Source organism: Ailuropoda melanoleuca, chromosome 3 (genome assembly GCF_002007445.2).
Source record: "Ailuropoda melanoleuca isolate Jingjing chromosome 3, ASM200744v2, whole genome shotgun sequence".
Taxonomy (NCBI): Eukaryota; Metazoa; Chordata; class Mammalia; order Carnivora; family Ursidae; genus Ailuropoda; species Ailuropoda melanoleuca.
Window position 1 is genome coordinate 23,584,053 of NC_048220.1, and position 25,663 is coordinate 23,609,715.

The 25,663-nt window shown below is 37.1% G+C and overlaps 1 protein-coding gene across 1 annotated transcript in view; it reads left to right on the forward strand.

The window, feature by feature from the left end:
- SEC24A (SEC24 homolog A, COPII coat complex component) overlaps positions 1–25,282 on the forward strand; it is a 65,548-nt gene extending 40,266 nt beyond the window's left edge. Inside the window, exons 12-23 of the mRNA XM_011224518.3 lie at positions 5,183–5,238; positions 6,326–6,532; positions 7,476–7,596; positions 7,923–8,081; positions 10,898–11,071; positions 12,805–12,915; positions 14,612–14,787; positions 18,114–18,251; positions 20,924–21,028; positions 21,351–21,443; positions 21,924–22,027; positions 22,305–25,282. Of these exons, the coding sequence (XP_011222820.2) occupies positions 5,183–5,238; positions 6,326–6,532; positions 7,476–7,596; positions 7,923–8,081; positions 10,898–11,071; positions 12,805–12,915; positions 14,612–14,787; positions 18,114–18,251; positions 20,924–21,028; positions 21,351–21,443; positions 21,924–22,027; positions 22,305–22,419 (1,559 nt within the window). The 3' untranslated portion in view covers positions 22,420–25,282. The remainder of the gene's footprint in view (positions 1–5,182; positions 5,239–6,325; positions 6,533–7,475; positions 7,597–7,922; positions 8,082–10,897; positions 11,072–12,804; positions 12,916–14,611; positions 14,788–18,113; positions 18,252–20,923; positions 21,029–21,350; positions 21,444–21,923; positions 22,028–22,304) is intronic.
- The last annotated feature ends 381 nt before the right edge of the window (positions 25,283–25,663 follow it).

Here is a 25,663-nt window from a genome sequence, read left to right on the forward strand (position 1 = left end):
ATATATATATATATATATATATATATATAAAGAGGGGAGGTCTTTAGGGCTCTAGCCCCACATTGGGCATAGAGCTTACTTAAAAATAAACAAACAAACTGAAAAATAAATGGTTAAGGTGATAAATTTTCTGTATTATGTATACTTTACCACAGTTAAGAAAAATTAAAATGGATCATAGACTGGAGTGTGAGATTAAAACTGTTAGAAGAAAGCAGAAGTAAATCTTTGTGACCTTGGTTTAGGCTGAGATTTCTCAGATATAACACCAAAAGCACAAACAACAAAATAAAAAATAGCTGCACCTGGCTGGCTCAGTTGTTGGAGCATCTGACTTTTTTCTTTTTAAGATTTTATTTGTTTATTTGACAGAGAGAGACATAGTGAGCAAGAGAGGGAACACAAGCAGGGGGAGTGGAAGAGGAAGAAGCAGGCTCCCAGTGGAGCAGGGAGCCCGATGCGGAGCTCAATCCCAGGACCCCGCTGCGGAGCTCAATCCCAGGACCCCGCGATCACGCCCTGGGCTGAAGGCAGGAGCTTAACAATTAAGCCACACAGGTGCCCTGAGGAGCATCTGACTCTTGATCTCAGGGTCATGAATTTGAGCCCCATGTTGGGTGTAGAGATTACTTTAAAAAAAAAAGGAAAATAGATACATTTAGTTTCTTCAAAATTAAAATATAATTTTTAAAAAAGATTTATTTATTTTAAAAAGAGAGCACACAAGTGGGGAGGGTCAGAGGGCAGGGAGAGAATCTCAAGCTGACTCTCCACTGAGCGCGGAGCCCAACATGGGGCTCAGTTTCACGACCCTGAGATCATGACACGAGCCTAAATCAGGAGTTGGCCACTTAACCAACTGAGCCACCCAGGTGCCCCCTAAATTAAAAACTTTTGTGCTTCACCATCAAGAATGTAAAAATACAACTGACAGAATGAGAGAAAATATTTGCAAATCATGTATCTGATCAGGAATTTATATCTAGAGGCACCTGGGTGGTTCAGTCAGTTGAACTGCCTTTGGCTCAGGGATCAAGCCCTGCATTGGGCTCCTTGCTCAGTGGGGAGCCTGCTTCTCCCTCTCCCTGTCTCTCCTCCTGGTTGTGCTCTATCTCTGTCAAGTAAATATATAAAATATTTTATTTTATTTTATTTTATTTTATTTTATTTTATTTATGTTATGTTATGTTATGTTATGTTATGTTATGTTATGTTATGTTATGTTATGTTATTTATTTGAGGGAGAGAAGGGAGAGAGCACAAGCAGGGTGAGGGGCAAAGGGAGAGGCAAATTCCCCACTGAGTGGGGAGCCCAGTGTGGGGCTCTATCCTGGGTCTCTGAGATCATGACCTGAGCCGAAGGCAGACACTTAACCAACTGAGCCACCCAGGCACCCCAGTAAATAAAATCTTTTTTTAAATATGTAAGAGTTTATATCTAAATTATATAAAGAACTTCTACAACAAAACAAGAAAAAGACAATTTAATTAAAAAGTGGGTAAATGATTTGAATAGACCTGTCTCTCTATTCAATACACGATATTCAGTATTTTCTATAAACAGTTGGCTGATAAGCACTGAAAAGATGCTCCATATCATAAGTTATCAAGGAAATACAAATGAAAACCACAATGAGACTAGTTAGAAAATTCTCAGATTCAAAACTCAAATTGTTTTGCTGCTCTGAGCATGTCTATGAATGTCCATAGAAGCAGCATGAGTATTGGTTTTGGGGTTACAAGTAAATTTTAGTGAGTAGAGGCCCCTGGGTGGCTCACTTGGTTAGGTGTCTGCCTTCAGCTCAGATCATGATCCCAGGGTACTGGGATCGCATCCTGCACTGGGCTTCCTGCTCAGAGGGGAGGCTGCTTCTCCCTCACCCACTCCCCCTGCTTGTGTTCTCTCTTTCTCTCTCCGTCAAATAAATAAATAAAATCTTAAAAAAAAATTCCAGTAAGTATGCAAATTGGCAAATATAGAATCCACAAATAGTGAGGATTCACTATACCTCTTTAAAGGGCAGTAGTTGAGGAGAGCCCCCTTCTGTCTTGGTTGTTTTAAATCTCACAACACACCAGCCAAGTAATTCATTCATTCTCTAACCTGTTCACACAGATACTTACTTTGCATGAAATAAAATCGCTGAACAGGTGATTCTGATGATGGGCCAAATTGTGAATTCACTGATAAGGTCCAGCCTCTCAGTTTTATACATAAGCTGATAGATGGAGTGTCCCTTGCTGGATGTCACATAGTCGGGGTTAAAAAAAAGACAGTAACAAGTAAAGTATTTGCAAGAAAGTGGAGAAATTGGAACCCTTATACACTGCTAGTTGGAATGGAAAGTTTTACAGCCACTATGGAAAACAGTCTGCCACTTGCTCCAAAAGTTAAATATAGAGTTACCATATGACCCAGCAATTCTATTCAATATGTATATACTCAAGAAAAGTAAGAAAATATGCACATGGATGTTCATAAAATATGGCCAACTATTGGAATCAACCCTAATGCCCATTATTTGATGAATGGATAAACAAAAAGTGTATCCATACAATGAAATATTATTTGTCAACAAAAAAGAATAAAGTACTGAGAGGTACTGCAACATGAGTGAACCTTGAAAACACTGTGATGAGTGTCAGAAGCCAGTCACAAAGTACCTCATTCCATGACTCTACTTTTATTTTAAGATTTTATCTATTTATTTTAGAGAGAAAGTGTTTGTGTGCACACATGAGGTGTGGGAGATGGGTGGGAGGAGGGGCCAAGGGAGAGAGAATCCCAAGCAGACACCCCACTGAGTGCCGAGTGTGATATGGGACTTGATCTCATGACCCCAAGGTATAACCGTGGGACCATATTCTGAGCTGAAATGAAGATTCAGTTAGGCGTTGGACTGTTGGTTTCATCTCGGATCACGCTGGGCATGGAGTCTGCTTGGGATTCTCTGACTCCTCCTCTCCCTCTGCCCCTCACCCCCACCCCTATCATGTGCGCTCTCTCTCTAAAATAAATAAATATTTTTAAGAATACGTTATGTCCAGGATAGGGAAATCCAGAGACAGACTGGTGGCTGCCTAGTGCTTTGGGAGTTGGCAGGGACATGAAGAATGACTGTTAATTCACGTGGGGTTTCTTTTTGGGATAATGAGAAGGATCTGGAATTAGTGGTGATGGCTGTGCACTTCTGTGAATATATTAAAAAAAAATTACTGAATTGTTATCTTCTACAAGGGTGAATTCTATGATATGTGAATTCTATCTCAATAAAACTTCTATTAAACATTTTTAAAATTTAATTTTTAAAAGATTTATTTATTTGAGAGAGGGCTAGAGAGCATGTGGGGGGGAGGGATAGAGGGAGAGGGAGGGAGAGAGAGTCTTAGGCAGCTTCCATGCTCAGCGTGGAGCCCAACACGGGGCTTGAGGTCACGACCTGAGCGGAAACCAAGAGTCAGATGCCTAACAGACTGTGCCACCCAGGAACCCCACAGCGTTCTTTATTTAAAAAAAAAAAAAAGAGAGAAGAAAATCTAAACAGTCTGCTGTAGAATTTTTTTAAAAAGATTTTATTTATTTGAGAGAGAGAGAGAGATGGGGAGGAGAAAGAAAGAGGGGAAGAGAGAGAGAGAGAAGCATACTCCCTGCTGAGTAGAAAGCCTGATACAGGGCTCAGTCCCAGGACCCAGAGAGATCATGACCTGAGCCGAAGGCGGATGCTTGACCAAACTGAGCCACCCAGGTGCCCCAACTGTAGAATTTTTAGGTGACAGCTAAAGTAAATGCATAATGTTACAAATACTTTTTTGGTATTTGTTTTACAAACGTTATAATGAGCCTTTATTTTTTTTAAAGATTTTATTTATTTATTTGACAGAGACAGCCAGCGAGAGAGGGAACACAAGGGGAGTGGGAGAGGAAGAAGCAGGCTCCTAGCGGAGGAGCCTGATGTGGGGCTCGATCCCAGAACGCCGGGATCATGCCCTGAGCCGAAGGCAGACGCTTAATGACTGTGCCACCCAGGCGCCCCTATAATGAGCCTTTAAAAAAAAAAACAAAAAAACAGTACCATAATGTAGAAAGTAAGACTTGTAATCCTTCACTACCACCCACAGTTTGCTTCCTTTTCAAGGAAGAGAATCTAATTCCTAAGTAAGAATAAATTTGAATCCTGAGGAGCTCATCTGAAGTGGTCAGTTAGCAATACCTTCTGATTTACTTGATTTTGTAGTTCCATATATATAGGCTCTAGTGGGGACCTTCTTTAGGCAACAGTATGTGCTTTTTGAATGACAGAGCTGTTGTTGGGCTATATTACTTCTTCGTAAAGACATAGGATTCTTATGTGTCATCTTAGTTAACTTTTTTTTTTTAATGCCAAGCCTACTGGTTTTGAGGGCTAATAAGCAAGAATGTAAAGTAGGATTCTCCTTTTTTTAAAATCTTTTTTTTAAATCTTTTTTTTTTTTTTAAAGATTTTATTTATTTATTTGACAGAGAGACAGCCAGTGAGAGAGGGAACACAAGCAGGGGGAGTGGGAGAGGAAGAAGCAGGCTCCCAGCGGAGGAGTCTGATGTGGGAGCTCGATCCCAGATTGCCGGGATCACGCCCTGAGCCAAAGGCAGACGCTTAACGACTGCGCTACCCAGGCGCCCCGTAAAGTAGGATTCTAAACTGTTGCCTTTAACTTAAGACGCAGGGCACTTGTGCAGACCTGTACTGAGTGCTTACAGATCAGTATTTTCTAATTAGGAGGCTATTTACGTTTTACATAGTAACAGATAAGTGGCAATAAATACCTAAATCAATGCTCCGTTGGTGGCTTTTTGAACATAGGTAGACAGTGCTATGTCTAATAGAGGAGGTCGCTTTTCTTTAAATTATGGGGGTTGTTAATTTTTATTTTTTTAAAGATTTTATTTATTTGTGGGAGAGAGAAAGAACACACACAGGGGGAGCGGCAGACAGGGGGAGAAGCAGGCTCCCTGCTGAGCAAGGAGCCCGATGCAGGGCTCAATCCCAGAACCCTGGGATCCTGACCTGAGCCGAAGGCAGACGCTTAACCAACTGAGCCACCCAGGCATCCCTGGGGGTGGTTACTTACATCAGTGTTAAGTGTTTGGAACATCTTTAACAATTAAATTCTTTTCAAAAGAAATATTTATTTCTTTTTTCAGATGTTTTTATACCTATGCCAGAGAACTTATTAGTAAATTTAAATGAAAGTAAAGAGGTAAGTTACATTTTCTTACCTGACACATTTTTTTTGAAATATTGAAGGAATGTATTTTCAAAATGAACTTTAAGTTTTGTTTCGTTCTGAGACATTTCTAAGATGTGTAACATTTTATATTTGCTGTTAGTTAAAATTCATCAGATGAATAGATCTTGAGTTTACCCTTGAACCGATGGCTTTTAAGTCTAATGTAGCAAGATACTTCTAATAGGGTAGAAGATAAGCCTGTTTTGTAAAGGAAAACCTGTAGGAAACCTGCCTTGCCACCATTTGGGATATTGGGAGGGTTGCTCAGATAAGCTTCTGGTCACGACATAGAAGCACTTTAGCTAGGCTGCTTTCAGTGCCCTTTGCTTTTCTGATTCACAGAGTGTCATTGGGGTCAGTTCAGAAGAAACTTATTACCTGCCTGGAAATTGCCATGACATAATACAGTGAGAGGTGAACAGAATGTGTCTGAAGGGGGGATGTTGTCTACCCTGTACATGCATATATGCCGTAGGGGTAACATTTTAACTAGCAAGTCTATGGTCTCAGCTGTTGGCAACAGTGACTTCGCCATAGTGTGAAGTACTTTTTTACCCTTTAACTCTCTTTATTTGTACAACCTAACCTGAATAGGTAGTTGTTTTCCATTTTGTTTTTCTTTTGTAGTGGTCTTACTAGTTGGCAAATTTACTGGCTATCTTAGACTTTTCAATAGGGAAGAGTTAAATCACTTTGGAACTGAAAAGAATAAAGTGTGTAGAGGTGATTGAGAAGGCCATGTTTGATGGCATTCAAAGAAATCAGATCTAAACTGATGGTTCTTTTGGATACATTTTGGACTTATAGTCTTGCTGGACTACTGCATGTGCAAGAACTGTAAGGCCCCAATTTTGATTTGTCTTGCTTGCCAATTTATAATGTTGACTTAAAATGGCTTTCTTGTCATTTGACCAACTTCATTGTTTACTGTACTGTCTGTAGATTCTCTGACCATCATCATGATTCAGTGTCTTGTCTACTGTATTACTTACCGACTTTTTGTGGAAGAAGTTTTTAATTGTTAACATCTTTGAGTTTTCTTGCTTTATTTTACAAGCTTGTTCAAGATTTACTGAAGACTTTGCCACAAATGTTCACCAAGACCCTGGAAACCCAGAGTGCCCTGGGTCCTGCACTTCAGGCTGCCTTTAAGCTGATGTCCCCAACTGGTGGTCGAATGTCCGTCTTTCAAACACAACTTCCTACTCTTGGAGTGGGAGCCCTGAGACCACGAGAGGAGCCCAACCATAGGTCATCTGCTAAGGTTAGAAAGTCATCAAATGTATTTTACCATATATGCTGGTGCTCTGCTCTGTTCCTTTGACCACAAAGCCTATTTTTCATTTATTTTTCAGTTGTGGAAAGGAGGGAGTATAAGGAAGTAGACAAAGCCTTTGATAAGAAAGTCTGGCAGTCTAAAGAATATGCCTGTTAGGAACATAGTAGAATGTTGATGACCACTAAAAAGTAGTCTGCCATCTTGACTGCCTTGGATTGCTTTTGAGCAATTAGTTTATATAAACTTAGTTTGAGACGCGTATTTTTCAAAAGATGATGAGTGTTGCTGTATACTGTAATGATGATGGTATTAGTCCTGGGGTCAGTCTGCCTAAATTCTGCTTTTTGTTTTATTTTATTATTTTATTATTATTATTTCTTTAAAGATTTTATCTATCTGTCAGAGAGAGCACAAGCAGGGGGAGCAGCAGGCAGAAGGAGAAACAGGCTCTCCGCTGAGCAGGGAGCCCAATGTGGGGCTTGATCCCAGGACCTTGGGATCATGACCTGAGCCAAAGGCAGATGCTTAACCAATTGAGCCACCCAGGTGTGCTTTATAGATGTACAAGCCTAAAGAGTTCATTTCTTTGCCCTCTGTTTCCTTATGTTTATTTATAATGTGAAAATAATGATAATACCTGCTTCTTAGAATAGTTCAAAGGACTATATAGATATTACACATGAATTGTTCAGAACGGTTTCCAGCAATCTAAGCATTTAATAGATTATTGAAATTAGCATAATAGATGTATTTCTTTTTAAGCAGTACATGTTTTTTTACTGAGAAAATGAAGAACCAAAAAGAAAGGATTTTTAGAATGCCCAAGGATAATTAATTATTAACATCTTGGTGTATATAGATAGGTTTTTAAATTTTATGATAATTTAATAATTAAAATTTTTTTCTTTATTTAATTTATTATTAATAGGAAATTCACTTGACACCATCCACTGACTTTTATAAGAAATTAGCCTTGGATTGTTCTGGTCAGCAGGTAGCTGTGGACTTATTCCTTCTCAGTGGACAGTATTCTGACTTGGCTTCTCTGGGTGAGTTCTTCCTCATGATTATTTTTCTCAAGTGAATGTGAAAATGGTATTTATATGATGATATTCTAAATAGAGGACAAAGTGAAGGAATTTTTATTCCTTTGGCAGAGTTAGTCTGTCTATTATAAGCCTTTTGGTCTTCTCTAGGCATTTATATATTTCTAAACATTTATAATAGAGACATTTTTATAGTACTATTTAAAGAGATGAAATACTCTTTTTTGATAATATCTGGGAGGCTAAGGCAAGATTGATTCAAACACCAGTAGTTTTTTTCAGCACTTATTGTTAATTGTAGAATTTTTTAAAAGTGTGTTTTCTTCCAGGTTGTATTTCTAGGTATTCAGCGGGTAGTGTCTATTACTATCCTTCTTACCACCATCAGCAGAACCCAGTACAAGTACAGAAATTACAGAAGGAACTACAGAGATACCTCACTCGAAAGATTGGCTTTGAGGCAGTCATGAGGATTCGGTGCACGAAAGGTGGGGGGTACTTTTTTTTTTTTCATATTTACATAGATGCGTTGCTTTTGATATAAGTAATATACATTTTCAGTTTGTCTTATTTCATGAGGTTTGCTCTTCTAAGATATTTTACTTACACTGATGGAATATGAAATTAAGAATAGAGAAGAGAGGTATCTGGCTGGCTCAGTCGCTGGAGCATGCAACTCTTGATCTCAGGGTTGTGAGTTCAAGCCCCACGTTGGGTGTGGAGCCTACTTAAAAAAGAAGAATAGAGAAGAAACGTTATAAAAGAAAATAGGGACTATTTTGAATTACTGAAAGCCACTGAATTGTAGGCTGTGTATGTGATGTATGTATGCATGTATGTTATGTTAGTCACCATACAATACATCATTAGTTTTTGATGTAGTGTTCCATGATTCATTGTTTGTGTATAACACCCAGTGCTCCATGCAATACGTGCCCTCCTTGATACCCATCACCGAGCTAGACCATCCCCCCACCCACCTCCCCTGTAAAACCCTCAGTTTGTGTGTGTGATTTTTATGGTATGTGAATTGGATCTCTCATTTTTAAAAAAATCGTATCTCCCTCCACCCCTACATCCAAATAACCATGGATTTTTATTCCATTTATTGACAGTAGTAGTGAAAGGTCTTTTTTTTAAAGTTATTTTTTTATTGTGGTAAAATATACTTAACATAAGATTTACCACTTTAACCATTTTTAAGTATACAGTCGAATGGCATTAAGTATACTCTCATTGTTGTGCAGCCATCCCCACCATTCATCTCTAGAAATCGTAGGTCTTAATTTGCGTTCTTCTCAGTCTTAGTCTATCTTGCTACCAACACCTTGCCTCAGTGTTGCTTTGAAAGTAGTGTGACAGTTTTAGAATACTTTCGTCCAGTTTGTTTTTCAGGATAAATGCCTGTAGCTGCTAAATGATACTATTTTCCTAGGAAAGTGGGAAATAATTCTTGATATTTTATTCCTTCACATTATCAACCTGGTTCTAATCTTATATTTAGATTTTAAAATAATGTTGTTCTGGGACGCCTGTGTGGCTCAGTTGGTTAAACGTTTGCCTGCTTCTCCCTCTGCCTGCTGCTCCACCTGTTTGTGCTCTCTCTCTCTGACAAATAAATAAAATATTTAAAAATAAAATAAAGTAAAATAAAATAATGTTCTTTTAGAGGTATGAAGCAATCATTTTTTTGAAGTGGAAAGATTATATGAAATAGCCAAAAAAAAGATATCAAAAGATAAGGATCCACAGACCTGTCCACTAAATAGATGTTGAGATCTGTCGGTCAAACCATGTGCCAAATGAAGTTCTCTATTATCTGTCACTGTAATAAAAAGAAAAAAATGATTGAGTAAAACAGCGGACAATAAAGCCTTTGTAATATCTTACGTAAGGTATCAAACACTTCTATAAGGTTGCCACATCTCCAAACAGTGTCACTCGTAACCAATTAGTTACCACAGTAGCTTTCTGTTTCTGTTTCTTTTTGTGCTCTGATTGGCTGGCTATAGATTGGAGGGTCCTACTACCACCTCTTTGGATTCAATTAATTTCACAGAGCAGCTTACAGAACTCAGAGAACATTTTACTTTCTAGATCACTGGTTTATCATAAAAGGATGTAACTCAGGAACAGTCAGATGAAAGAGATGTATAAGGCAAGGTATAGAGAAAGGGAAAGGGCATGGAGCGTCTGCATTTTTCATGTCTTCTCTGAGTGCTCCGCTCTCCCCACATCTCCATGTGTTCACCAATCTGGAAGCTTTCCAAAGGACCCCATCCTACTGGGTTTTTATGAAGGCTTCTTTACATAGTCATGGTTGCTTAAATTAGTGGCCATTGATGACTGACTCAACCTCTAGTTTCTCTCCCCTCTCCGAAGGATGTTGGTGGGGGACAGGTTGGACTGTAATTTCTAACCTTCTTTTTTTTTTTTTTAAAGATTTTATTTTATTTATTTATTTGACAGAGAGAGAGAGAGACAGCCAGCGAGAGAGGGAACACAAGCAGGGGGAGTGGGAGAGGAAGAAGCAGGCTCCCAGCGGAGGAGCCTGATGTGGGGCTCGATCCCAGAACACCGGGATCACGCCCTGAGCCGAAGGCAGACGCTTAACGACTGACCTACCCAGGCGCCCCTGTAATTTCTAACCTTCTAATTACATGGTTGGGGCCTCTGGTAACCAGCTCCCATCCTTTGGTTACATAGGTGCTTACCAAAGTCAACTCCATCAGCATAGCAGAAGACAGCTGTGTGAATTTCATCACTTAAATAATCCTAAGAGTTTAGGGGTTCTGTGCTGTAAATGAGTGAAGATCAAGTACATATTTCTTATTATAAATCACAATTTCACATCTAAGCTTTTTTTTTAAGTAGGCTGCACACCCAGCATGGAGTGGGCTTGAACTCAAAACTCTCAGATCAAGACCTGAGCTGAGATTAAGAGTCAGATACTTAACTGAGCCACCCAGGTGCCCCTCACATCTAAACTTTTTTTTTTTTTTAAGTTTTATTTATTTATTTGAGCAAGAGCGAGAGCGAGAGAGAGAGAGAGAGAGAGAGAGCACACACACAGAGGGAGAAGCAGACTTCTCACTGAACAGGGAGCCTGACGTTGGGTTTGGTCCCAGGACTCTGAGATCATGACCTCATCCGAAGGCAGACCCTTAACCGACTGAGACATCCAGGCGCCCCACATCTAAACTTTTAAATTTACTCTCTGCCAGTCTGATAAATGACAAGGATAAAGTGTAAATATCTGTATATTGGTGTATGTAAATCATTTTGATAAAGTTTTCTCTTCTAGGTCTTTCCATTCATACTTTCCATGGGAACTTCTTTGTTCGGTCAACAGACTTACTGTCTTTGCCTAATGTAAACCCAGATGCTGGGTATGCAGTACAGATGTCTGTGGAAGAGAGTCTTACTGACACTCAGTTGGTTTCCTTTCAGTCTGCACTTTTGTATACATCCAGCAAAGGTGAGTTGGGTTTTTTTGTTTATTTTTATTGTGGCAAAGACATATAACATGAGAATTACACTTTTAACAGATTTTTAAATTTACAATCCAGTATTGTTAACTATAAATACAGTGTGTTGCAGCAAAGGTAAGTTTTTTGATTTGGTCATGTATTCTTTGTCTTATAATGAATGCCCTCTGTTTTGGAGTTACTCATTTCCATTAAATCAGAAGAGTATTTCTCATTTTAGGAGCTTTGTTGCTATTCCTGATAAAGCCAGGATGTGTTGTATTTATTTTCCTTAGCCATTGTTTTTAACAGATATTTATTGAGAGTCTACTTAGTGTCAGGCTGACTTCAGAAAAATTTTGGTATTGTCAGATTGCTTTTCAGAAAGATTTCACCAGTTCATGGTACCATCAAGTGCCCTTTCCATTTCAGCCTCTGATTTTGTGTGTGTGTGTGTGTGTGTGTGTGTGTGTGTGTGTTTGTGTCTCTGCATCTCTGTCTGGATGTTTAGTTCTTGTTGCCAGTATGATAGACTAATCATTGCATCTGTTTTGTTTTAGCTCTCACTGTTCTTGTCTAGAATAGAAACTCTAAACAGTGTTACCCTTTTTTTACAGATATTATTTCTTCTTTTTAAAAGTATTTAAAAGTGATTTGTATGAGCTCCTCGTGTACACTTTCATCAGTCTTCATGTGTCAGTACAGGTTGTAATATGAGTATCATCTGTAGTTTTTTTTACTCGTTCTTTTTCATTGGTGTTCGAAGTCTTGCTGGTTAGAAATTTTTAAAAGGTTGACATAATATTTGATATTTGATGGTTATCAAAAAGTTTTCATTTTTGTTTCTGTATTGATTTTTGTTATTGTGGGTAATTACTAAAGAGAAAATATTGTATTAGTTGATTTCTTTAAAAAAATTTTTCTGTGATTAAAGAGAAAAGTATAAAATTGCTTTGTCCTTTAAATATCAAAACAGACTCTTAGAACACATGTGGAAGTAGTGTTGTCATAATTTATGTATATTAATTCAAAATTTGTATTAGTAAAAAAAATAAATAACCAAAAGGTTCAGGAAAGAGATTTTTAAGCTAACATGTTACCATCATTTGATTATGATCCCTTTTCAGTAGTAACTTGAACAAAAAGAATTTTTTAAAAAATTTTATTTATTTGAGAGAGAGGGAGCACAAGTAGTGGGGCGGGGCAGAGGGAGATGGAGAAGCAGACTTCCCGCTGAACAGAAAGACTGAACTGGGACTTGATCACAGGACCCTAGCATCGTAACCCTGAGCCTCATGATCCCAGCGCAGATGCTTAACCAACTGAGCCACTCAGATGCCCCGAACAAAAAGAATTTTGTAGTCAAAAAATAAGAGGACACCTGGGTGGCTCAGTTGGTTGTGTCTGCCTTTGGCTTAGGTCACGATCCCACGGTCCTGGCATTGAGTCCTGCATCGGGCTCCCTGCTTAGTGGGAATCTGCTTCTCCCTCTACCCTTTTCCCCTGCTCATGATCTCTTTCTCTCACTCTCTCTCTCAAATAAATACATAAAATCTTAAAAAAAAATTAATAAATAAAAAAGAAACTTTGGAGTTTTATTCATTTAAGTTTTGATACTATTTCTGCATGCTGAATAACCCTTTTTGATTCTAAATAGAAAAGAAGTGATTTTTTCCAAGGGACTTTAATATAAATTTTTTAATATGGTTGTGCCTTACTATCATTTATGTGTTTTTCCCCAAAGGTGAAAGAAGAATTCGTGTTCATACTTTGTGTTTGCCTGTAGTTTCAACTCTGAATGAAGTCTTTCTTGGAGCTGATGTTCAAGCAATATCAGGGTTATTGGCCAATATGGGTAAGAATTGTTATCAGCCATTGTAAATATTTCACAAAAAATAACATTAGAAAAATCCACGTAGTTTTATTTTCCTTTAAATAAGTAGGTTTAAAGGTTTCAATGTTTTAGATCTTCTATATGCCTCCTAAGTAACTACTTGAATGAAAGGATCTGTTGTAGGTAACGTTATTTTAAAAAAACATTTTTAAGAATTTTATTGGCATATAATTTATATACCACTTCACGTAACCCATTTTAAGTATACGACCCTACTGTTTGTAGTATATTTACAGAATTGTGTGGCCATCATCTCAATCTGATTTTAGAACACTTTCATCACCCCCGAAAAGAACCTCATGCCCGTCAGTAGTTACTGGCCTATTACTCTCTCCTTCCCTCACTGGCCTTAGGGAGCTACTGAGCTGCTTTCTATCTCATAATCGGCCTATGATGGACTTAAATACCATATTTTACTTAATGTTCAATACTAGTGGTTAATAGCCTTTTAATGAGTTCTGTAACTTGGATTACAAGAGACTTTGAACTGTAAAGATCTTTAGACTTGGAGTCTTGGAATTCAGGATTAAAAACCAGTTTATTCTCACAGGTAAGTTTGCAGCCTTGGCCAGATCACATGAGCTAGGAGAAAATTTAATGATACCTTCACCTCTTTACTTCCATATCAGATATAGGTGCCTCCTTGAGGTTTTTTTGGTCCTTTTTCAAATATATAGAGCTTAACATCATTTTGGTTCTTGCTTTTTTTTTCCTCCTTCAGGACAGACGCTGTTGCATCCATTTGCTTCACACTCAGATCTGTCTATATTAGGAATAATTACTCATTATCTTGCATTTCCTATTGGGAAATTTTTTCCTTTAATGAAGCCTGATAAAGAATCCAACCCCATTTTAGTCTCATATGCTGTTGAAAGTTAAAGATTGCGACCTAAGAATTTGAGGGTCACTACCTTTATATTTTGTTGAACTAATACTTTTTAGTAATCATGTGATCATTGTTATCTTTATCATCAACAAGAACTATATGTCAGGCAGTATTTGTAGATTTTAAAATTTTTTCGGGGTGCCTTGGTGGTGCAGTCGTTAAGCGTCTGCCTAATTTGGTTATAGCCTTTAATAACATCGCTTTATTGATTATATTTTTGAGACCGCATGAATTGAGTTTAGTTCTAGTTTGAGAAGTCTTCAAAACAATAATAGTGCTTTTGGAAAAATTTTTTTAAAGTGTGCAGAAATGTTTATAAATGGTGCTATGACAGGTGATAAGAATCATGTAAGTAGCTCTCTTAAGAGCTCTTTCAATAATTATAAAATTCTCTGTGAAGAAAGCACGTGTGTTTAGTTGCAGAGTTTTTTCTTTCTCTGTGATGTATAACATAAGATGGTGGGTTATAATTAACAACATCTTAGATCCAACAAGATACAGTTTTCCCATTTTACAGATAAGGAAACAGGCTCATGAAGGTTAGATTCCTTGCCACATTGTCATACAGCTATGAAATAGAGACCCATTTCAGGAGAGTTTGGTTTGATTCTTCAAACTATGTGCTTTTAAGTGCTTTACTTGGCTCCTTACATATGTAATAAATTGGAGAGAATTTGTATAATAAAAAAAAATTACATCTCTTCTATCCTTAACAGTGGGGTAACTAAACTTCTTTTTTCTCTTGTTTGTCCCTACCTCTATCTCTTTTAGCTGTTGACAGGTCTGTGACTGCCAGTCTGAGTGATGCTCGGGACGCCCTAGTGAATGCTGTCATAGACTCTCTTTCAGCTTACCGTTCTTCAGTCCTAAGTAACCAGCAGCCTGGACTCATGGTTCCTTTCTCTTTGCGGCTTTTTCCACTCTTTGTGTTGGCTCTCCTTAAACAGGTAAGAGAATCAAAACCAAGAACTAAAACAGTGAAAATGTCAATAGCCCAGATTTTTATCCTGTGAACCACTAACACTATATGTATTACTTTAAGCCATTTAAGTTTTCTGAGGACAGTGACTTTGACTCTTAACTTGAACCTTGAAAGAATTTGTAACCCAATGAAGTTACAAGATAGTGATTTAAAGCATATGCCTTATTTGTAAGAGCTGTTCACCAAGTATTCACTGACATTATCAGAGATGTCGATGATAAGTTTTCCAGAACAAGAGCTATATATTTTATTGCTCATGCAAGAAGTCACACATAAAACTCTTTTGACTTTTTCCTGCTATCTCTAGTATTTCAGGCACATACTACTACTTAATCTTAGATATGCCCTCTCATACCTGTGTACCTATTTCCATGACCTGCATTGTACTTTCCTATTCCTGTGTTTGAGCTCAAATGTTATCTGGCAGTTGCCTTTCCTTCTATGGTCTTGTAGAGTTTTTTATTTGATATTTATTACTTATTTGTCTCCCTTGCCTGTGCTTTGCCCCCACAACTGGCAGGTAGAGAAGGCTTTATGCTAGTGTCCAAAATAAAATGTCCAAGCTTGTATACTTAGGGTACCTTTGCTTATACATTTTATTAAGAAGCTCATGTTAATAAATCACTTGGGAGAGCATCCCAGATTCCAAAATTGATGAAAACCACTCTGATCTTGTCAATTTGTATCTTTTTCTGAACTCCAGGATTGACTTGTCTGGTGTATGTTGTCTCTTCTAGGGGAGAAGGGCAACCACTCATATAATAGGATGGCTTTATGTATTTCCACTTCTGAATATAATGTAAATGCACAGAAATTAAATAAATACTTAAATTTTAACATTTAAAAATCTGAGCTTTTCCCTCTTTAGGTCTTTCCTTAAATGCTGTCCTTTTACTGAGGCCAGCCTTTCCTGATCTCCCCATTTGGTGTGCAACGTTCTCTAGCCACCCTAACCTACATTCTTTACTTCTCTTCCCTCCCTTATTTTTCTCCATAATATTTAACACTGACATATCAGTATTTTGCTAATTTATTATTTACTTTTCCCTTACTAGGATTTTTTGTCCATGAGGGCAAGGATTTTTATCTTTTTTGAAAAGTTACCGCTTTGTCCCATCACCTAGAACAATTCTTAGTACATAACATCCTCTCAGTAAATAGTTATTGAATGAATAAATAAACTTTCCTTCTTCCATTTCTCATAATATTCTTTCTTCTTTTTTAGTGACTATTAATATACTAATTTAAAAGATCTTGACTCTTGATCTCAAGGTCATGGGTTTGAGCCCCATGTTGAGCATAGAGCTTACTTAAAAAGAAATCTTAAGAGCCTTGGGGCCTCGGCCTCGCTCCTTCAATAGAGCCTGAGACTCTTGATCTCCGGATTATGAGTTCAAGCCCTATGTTGGATATAGAGATTATTTTTTTTTTAATTTTATTTTATTATATTGTGTTAATCACCATACAGTACATCCCCAGATTCCGATGTAATTTGATGCTTCATTAGTTGCGTATAACACCCAGTGCACCATGCAATACGTGCCCTCCCTACTACCCATCACCAGGCTATCCCCTTCCCCCACCCCCTCCCCTCTGAAGTCCTCAGTTTGCCTCTCACAGTCCATAGTCTCTCATGTTTCATTCCCCCCTCTGATTACCCCCCTTTTCTTTATCCCTTTCTTCCCCTACCGATCCTCCTAGTTCTTATGTTCCATAGATGAGAGAAATCATATGATAATTGTCTTTCTCTGCTTGACTTATTTCACTTAGCATTATCTCCTCCAGTGCCGTCCATGTTGCAGCAAATGTTGAGAATTCGTTCTTTCTGATAGCTGAGTAATATTCCATTGTATATATGGACCACAGCTTCTTAATCCAGTCATCTGTTGAAGGGCATCTCGGCTCCTTCCATGATTTGGCTATTGTGGACAATGCAGCTATGAACATTGGGGTGCATATGGCCCTTCTCTTTACTACGTCTGTATCTTTGGGGTAAACACCCAGTAGTGCAATGGCTGGGTCATAGGGTAGTTCAATTTTTAACTTTTTAAGGGACCTCCACACTGTTTTCCAGAGTGGCTGTACCAACTTGCATTCCCACCAACAATGTAGGAGGGATCCCCTTTCTCCACATCCTCTCCAACAATTGTTGTTTCTTGCCTTGTGAGATTATTTTTTTAAAAAATCTTTTAAGAGCCTTTTCCAATCTTCTTTATGTATAGTTATTGCACTTGTTTTAAGGCATAATCTCATTGCTGCTAGCTCTCTGCCTGTTTCTACTACTTTCCAGCAGTAGGAATGGTTACAACCTTTTTTTTTTTTTTTGAAGATTTTATTTTTTTAAGTAATCTCTACACCCAATGTGGGGCTGGAGCTCAAAACCTCAAGATCAAGATTTGCATGCCCTATACCGACTGAGCCAGCCAGGAGCCCCAGGAATGCTTAAAACCTCACCTTAAAACTTTTAATATTCTCAATGAAGCTAATACACCAGTTAAAACTAAGTACTTAAACACTAGTAAAACTTACTATGTACTACTTTTATTCTGCTAAGTAACTATCCTCATTTGTGTTGTTATTTTTTCTGGTTGATTTTTAGGCTTTATTGTGTTGTTTAATTTTTCTAACCATGGGAGAAACAAGGATGGTTAACCACCATTAGTCATCACCTAGCATTTATGAAACACAGATCTCTAGTCCTTCATGTGTGTTTTCATTTTATCATCTGCAGTATAACTTTATCCTTCTCATGCTATTATTTAGATTTTATGTTTTTTTTTAAAAGATTTTATTTATTTATTCGACAGAGACAGAGACAGCCAGCGAGAGAGGGAACACAAGCAGGGGGAGTGGGAGAGGAAGAAGCAGGCTCATAGCGGAAGAGCCTGATGTGGGGCTCGATCCCATGACGCTGGGATCACGCCCTGAGCCGAAGGCAGATGCTTAACCGCTGTGCCACCCAGGCACCCCTATTATTTAGATTTTTATATTACTATCCCTCTGTGGTACATAGAATGTTTAGATCTATTTCACTGATTAGGAAACACCAAAAGAGACGTAATGACTTTGGCTATGGTCAGGTAATTAATTTCTTTCAGGTGGCAGTATAGCCATAATTTAATAGATGTGTGACTTCTTAAAAGATACTTAACAGAATTAATTAAAAGAACAATTAACAATAAATTTGCCAATTCTGTCTGAAGATATTCTTTTAACATCTGATATTTGCAAAGCTTTGTTTATATGTTATTAAATACCCCCCTTTTTTATGGGGGTGGTCTTTTGTTACAGAAATCATTTCAGACTGGGACAAATGCACGTCTAGATGAACGCATTTTTGCCATGTGTCAAGTGAAAAATCAGCCCTTGGTTTATCTTATGCTCACAACTCATCCCAGTTTGTATAGAGTTGACAATCTCTCAGATGAGGTAAGATTTATTACTTTTTTAGTGGCTATTTCTTGGAGGTTTATAAACCTAATTATACTGAGTCCATTGTAGAAATGAGAAAAGTTTTGTTGTTGTTGTTGTTTTTTTAAGATTTATTTATTCATTTTAGAGCACGCATTGGGGGGTATGGGGGATTGGGAGAGGGAGAGAGAGCCTCAAGCCGACTCCATGCTGAGCGCCAAGCCCATCTCAGGGCAGATCATGACCTTAGCCAAAACCAAGAGTTGGATAATAAACCAATTGCACCACCGAAGGGCCCCCAAAAAGTTTTGTTTTTTAAAGCTGTTCGTTTTAGGGGCGCCTGGGTGGCTCAGTCAGTTAAGCAACTGCTTTTAGCTCAGGTCATGATCCTGGAGTCGCAGGATCGAGCCCTGCGTTGGGGTCCCTGCTCAGCTGGAATCTGCTTCTGTCTCTCCTACCCCTCTCCTGCTCTCTCTCTCTCTGAAGTAAATAAATAAAATCTTAAAAAAAAAAAAACTGTTAATTTTATTCCTTTGGTAGGTCTATATAAGGAAATTTTGGTTTGGGGAAGCTTTGAGAATAGTGACTCTTTTACCAAATTATTATTTAAGATATAAAAGTCATAAACTTTATTAAGTTTAAAACAAATCTCTAGAGCAGATCTAAGTAAATGAAGAGATGATCAAATTGACCTTTGGGTTATTTATTTAAACAAATTGATCTGAAAGGAGTGTCCTGAGAGTGATATTACATCTGAAAACCCTAGGTCAGTGTTTAGTGTAATAGTATTCTTGAATTAAAGAAAAAACTTTATTTATTTATTTATTTATTTATTTATTTAATATTTTTTAATGTGGCCCAGGAGCTCTTCTGGGGTCTTTCTTTCTTTCTTTTTCTCTCTTTTTTCTTCTCTTTCTTTCTTTCTTTCTTCCTTTTTTTTTTTTTTCAATATTTTATTTATTAGAGAGAGAGAGATAGTGAGTGAGAGCAGGAGCGTGGGGCGGGTAGAGGGAGAAGCGGACTCCTCCCTCCCCGCTGCTGAGCCGGAAGCGGGACATGGGGCTCAGTACCAGAACTCTGGGATCATGACCTGAGCCAAAGGCAGCTGCTTAACAACTAAGCCACCCTCGTGCCCCAAAGAAAAAAATATTTAAGTTATAACATTATTTGCTCCTTTATTTCCTCATTCTTTTCATATGGGTCTTCTCTAGGAGACTAGAAAACACAGCCACTGATGCTAATCTTCTTTCCCACCAGTAGAAGACAAGATTCTTTTTTCCTTTCACATTAGAAAGCCTCTAGGGGAAATTTCTGAATGGCTGTATTGAGTCAGTGCATTTTTTTTATGCTGCTCCCCACATGCCCTAAGGTGAGAGGTCTTAAGGTAATGTGATTAAATACTCCCTCTTAAAGCTAAAGCCTCCTGTTAGAGGCATACCCCTTGGTAGATCAGTATTTTATTTACTTCCTCCTTTAGATAAGGTTTAATCAAGCACCTAAGTTTAAGTACTCAAAATTTTTTTGGTCAAAATTAATAGTTATGAATATTTAAAGGTATATGTGTGTTTTCAGAGAACAATATTGTCCATTATAAATGAAAATATTCCATTTCTGGCTTTAATAAATTAATGTCAAACTGAATAGAACTATTAAAATCTCATGTGCATTAGGCTTTTATTCCTCCCTCACATGTGCACATAACCTAAGCCACACAGTCAGCCATTATTATTAACTAAATTCCAGATTTCACTTGGTTCTCACTGAAGTTATTTATCTGTTCAGGATTCATAGGTGTTGGTTGTATTTATTGTATTTTTTAAGTAATAGTTAAGATCAGAAGTTAATTTGGCTTTATTGGGATTCACAATGGGTTTGTTTAGATAAGCGATAAATATTTCTTCATCTTCTTTATATTTAAATATGAATAACTGTGATTTACCTAGGTACGTTTCAAAGTCTCAGAGGTAACATTAAAAAAAATTTTTTTTTAACTGTGACTGCATATTGCCATGTCAACAAAAATTCTTGGAATGCAAAGATTTGGTCAGAGGCAAGGGAAACCTTGTAGAGTTTCAAACCAGAAGTCTGCTCTGAAGGGGAAGGTTTTAGCTCAGGGTTGAATAGGCAAAAACTGCAAGTTCTTTGTCCTTTTTAGGGATTGGTCAGCCTGAGGTCCCAAATTGCAACTTAAGGCGCAGAGTGACAAGCTGGATACAATTCAGTATTTCTCCTAGCGGCTTCAGGATGTGGCAGCAGCTTTAGAGCCTGATAAGATGTGTGGTGGGGGTCTGCAAATTTTGCTGAATTTTGTGTGGTTTGCCACCTCAGGCTGTGTTGTCTGGTTTTGTTCCCCATGGGCATTTGGTCTGGTAAAAAGTTTAGTTTTTTCCCTTGACATGAGGGAACCCATCTTGTCAGCTGTTGCTGTCAATTATTGGGGTATTTTGTTCTTAAGTTGTAGCGCAAAGCTGTAACTTTTGGGGGGCACCTGGGTGGCTCAGTCGGTTAAGCATCTGACTCTTGATTTTGGCTCAGGTCATGATCTCACGGTCATGGGATGGAGCCCCACATCAGGCTCTACGCTCAGTGGGGAGTCTGCTTGAGATTCTTTCTCTCTTTCCCTCTGCCCCTCCTCTCTCTCTCTCTCAAATAAAGTCTAAAAGCTTTAATTTTTTTGCTTAATTCCTCAGGGAGCGCTCAACATCAGCGATCGCACCATACCTCAGCCTCCTATTCTTCAGCTTTCTGTGGAGAAGCTGAGCAGGGATGGAGCTTTCCTCATGGACGCGGGCTCTGTGAGTAGTCTAACTGATCTGGATCCTTACCTCTGCATACTACTATACCTTCATTCCCTTTAATATCTCTTTTCCTGTACAGATTAAATGCTGTTTAATCTATGTATTTTTGTATGAGACACCTTCTCCCTCCATAGCCTCTTTTCATGATAAGCATAAATGTCTCATCATGGTAAAAAGTAATTATTGTTAGTTCAGTTGAAGACTATAATCTCATCAAACATACTCATCATTTTGATCTTTTAAAACATACTCAGTGGTAAAAGTGAGTCAGCAGCTCACTGTTAAGCTTGTCTCAAAATGATTTTCTTCCTGTCCCCAGGTACTGATGCTTTGGGTTGGAAAAAATTGTGGACAAAATTTTCTCAGCCAAGTTCTAGGAGTTCAAAACTATGCATTAATTCCACAGATTATGGTAAGACTGTCTTATCATGATTGTGATTGTGGTAGACTTATACCATTTCATTGGTCTGTGGCAGGGTCCTTTTAACTCCTGCTCTGGAGTGAGAATTGGTCTAATTGCCACATAAGCAAATGACTTGTGATCAGTGTCAGTTGGATTAATATATTATTCTTGAAGGGAGACATAATGAACTCTGTCACCAGCTCTGTAACCATGGACAAGTCACTAATAGCCTCATTTGTAAATTAAGAATGTTCTGGCTTATGGAGGAGTAACTGAAAAGATCCACGAGAAGGAATTTGTTAAGCTCTATAGCGTTTGTTTGGATAATTTTCGGTTTTAAAGCCTGACTTTAACTTAACCTACTGGGTGGCTCAGTTGGTTAAGATCTCCAGGTGACTCATATACATGATAAAGTTTGACAAGCACTGTAAATGATGCCTTAGATCTGTGATTCAAGTAAGTTGGATATTGCTGGTTTTTGTTTAACAGACAGACCTTCCAGAACTTGATACACCAGAATCTGCCAGAATAATAGCATTCATCTCTTGGCTTAGAGAGCAGAGACCATTTTTCCCCATACTTTATGTAATAAGGTAAGTTGAATTTTTCATTTGCTAATAGTGAAATAATTTGTTTAGCTTTACAAGGACCTGTTTTGAGTCATATGTGACCTGTTCCTTAAGCAAACCCTTCAGGAAAAAAAAAAAAAGAATTTTCAAGAGCTATTACTCAATTATGTTTTATATCCAGTTACTAATAAAGAGTATGTTAAAAGTATCATGACAAATCCACTCTATTTTACTATTACATTTTATCTAATATATATATATATATATATATATATATATATATTTGTCTTTTATTCCTCAGGGATGAGAGTCCAATGAAAGCAAACTTCCTTCAAAGCATGGTAGAAGACAGAACAGAATCTGCATTATCGTATTATGAATTCCTCTTGCATATACAACAACAAGTGAACAAATGAAGATATTTGAGTTAAAGTCATAATGCAGAACACCTGAGAATGTTTAATACTTTCCTTTTCTATTAGGTTTGTGGACTAATGTGATGATTATATGTTCGCACTGTGATTTCAACAAACTATAGCAAATAAAGGACCACAGCAGAGAATCAAACATGCAACTCTGAAATACTGTATTTTTCAAATCAAAATATATCTACATACATTTGATTGGATACTTTTTTCCCTTGTTGCCAATAATGTTTGAGTTGTTATGGATTGCAATAGGATGAAACAATATTGCAGAGGCAAAGTAAATTTTGTAAAATAAAGACTTCTGTGTTTCAAATGTATATTTCTCATTTTTTCCTGAAATTTTGGCTGCTACATTTACAACCTCACAAGACTTAAGTGTTGCAGGGATGTTACAAATCCATTGATAATGATCTTTTTAAAGTAAAAAATATTTCAGAAGTAAATAGTATGTAGAAAAGCTAGGAACCCATCCCCCACACCTGTTGGGTTTTGTTTTTTTTTCTTTTAAGGAAGAAAAAGGATCATCATGTTAACTAAAACTAGAGTAAACTAACTGTAGTCTAGTTTGAGAAGAATATGAAATGATACAGTCAAGCTTTAAAATCTGCCAGTATTCTCTATACTTGAAGAACAAAGTCACTTTGATTTGAAGTGAAAACTAATTAAGTGGTTTTCTGATTTGACTGCAGAAGACTTGGTTGGATCCAGTATCATATTCTGCAGTGGAAAGAATCCGCTGTCTTCATAAATACATTGGGCCTGGCAATAATAGGGAGATGAGAAACTTTGGTTATCATAATCCTTGAAGTGGGCTTTGTTTGGTTCATTTCTGCTCTGTGATGTATGATAAAACTGTTATATTGGTGAACTGATGAATTAAAGAAATTAAAGGTTTTAAAAATTCCGTCTCAAATGCATCAGTAACATTTTTCTAGGGAGTTTAATAATTGGAAGCCACTCATAAGATATTTATTCTTAGATATTAAAACTTATTAAAGCATGAATGCTGCTGTTTGATTTGGTGGATATTAAGATTACACAAATACAGTATATTGAAGTTATGGTAGAAACTTGATTTCTGAACATGCTCAAGAGACTGCTTTTTTGAGTGAGCCAGAGAAATATTATAGTCAAAACCATTGAGTGGATTTTGTTTACAAATAGGTAAATTATACATTTGTATATTTAAAGTGCTGTGATAGGATATCTTTAAAAGATTTTGGCCCATTTTTCACAGATTCACCTTGTCTTGTATGAACTTCTTAATGTAAAAGTTGTTCATGTGTAATACTTGATGAGAAGGTTTTTGTTTCTTTGTTTTAATGGGTTAGAAAAATGTGTTTACAACTCTTGGTCTCATGATCACCAATGAAATAGTAACTTTCAGGTTTACATCAGTATGAGCTGACTTTAACTGAGTTGTTTGGGGATAGGGAAGAAGCAGGTCCCATTAGAGTATACACTACTGCTTGCCTGTTGGATCAGACTAATTGTTGGGGTTTTATAGGAGTATCATCTCCCTTATGCAGTGTTAAGGTTTCTCTTCAGGATGCAAGTGGTACATCGAACTGGAAATTTTCTTGAAAGCTACTTCATTTATTAGGAAGCAATTTTCAAGTTGTAGCAAATTAAAATAATTTGTATTTTCCCCTCTTCTAAAGAAACAGAGTCATCCTTGTGCACTGATGTTTCTTAGAATAACTAAAATGCTCTTCTTAATGTGAATTGTAAATGTTGATGTTTGTAGGTCCTTTCTTAGTAGTGGAGAACCTTCCAGAGGGAAAAGTTTGTGTTTCTAGAGACAGTAATCTTCCTTGTGCCTCACTTCATCCCTAAGTGGGTATGACTCTTGTTATTGCCACATGCTGTTAGTATTTCACAAATTTACTTTTAAAATTTCACTTTAAAAATTATTTTAGATAGTGTGTAACGTGCAATCCAGAATAATTTTATAATAGGCGGGTTATAAAAGAACATAGCTTTAGTTAAGATTCATGATATTTGTTCTCTGGGTAATGAGGGAATGAATGAACCTTTTAGAGACACTGATGTTAAACAATTATTTTTTTGCAATACTGAATGTGTTTTTTAGTTTGTTTGGTTTTTTTTTTTTTGCAGTAGGGCACTACCTGCTATCTCATCTTGTATTACTTTTTGATGTAAAGCAACTAATATTTACACTATGCCATATTTTTTTTATTGTAGTTGTAAATTATGAACGATCCTTGAATTTTCTACAGATCTACAACTACTAAAGTAACAGACAAGGGCAATCTTGGTATTTAAATCTGAGCATGGCAATTCTACCATAAAATACTCTATTTTTCTAATTTCTAGGATTTTTAAAATAACATTTCTGTACGTCTGACATTAATATTCACTCAAGCTGTGTACCATTTTAGTTTGCATATACTTCATTGTTTTAATTTAATGTGATGTATCGAGTCTAACAGACTGTTTTACAATAATTAGAACAAAAGATTTATTTCCTCTAATCAAAGATGCCTAACAGCTATTATCTAGGGGACCATCAAATGTGATTTCAAGATTTTGTTAACTATTTCAAATATAATCCTTATATAGAAATTTTAATTTTGTAAAGTAGTGTATAATATTGTAACATTAAATTCTTGTTCTCAAATTCAAATATGTATTGATCTTCAATGTGCTGTGTTAAATCTTGTTTCTCTTAAATATTAGAGACAAGATTTGTCTTCCTTTTTACAGTTTGTAATTTTCACTGTTTTATTCGTGTAAAAAAAACAAAGTCATTTGTAACCCATGCAAATAATCGTTTGAACTGTGCTAACTTATCAATTTGGCTATTCAATAAAGTTATTGAAAGAGCTTACATATAGTGACCTATTATTTAAAGGGGTATGGATAACCTGCCATTCACTGAATAGTGCCATGTTGTACATCCAAGCTAAGTCAGTGGAAGGCTTTTGCTGAACCTGCTTTGAATCTAAGCTGGTGTCTGGGAGGTCATAAACCGAATTCTTGATGCTCACTCCTCAAGGATTGCTGGGTTTAAATTCTGAATTGAAAGCGGTGTTTGTTCGTTTATTTGTTGTTTTTTTAAATTCTCGAAATGTTTGAGATAGTACTCCGTTGTCTTCTGGACCCTTTGGTTATTGATAAGATGCCTACTGTCGACATAATTGTTAACTTGGAAGGTAATCTGTTAGCTTTCAAGATTTTTCTTTTATCCTTAATATTTTGTAGTTTGGCT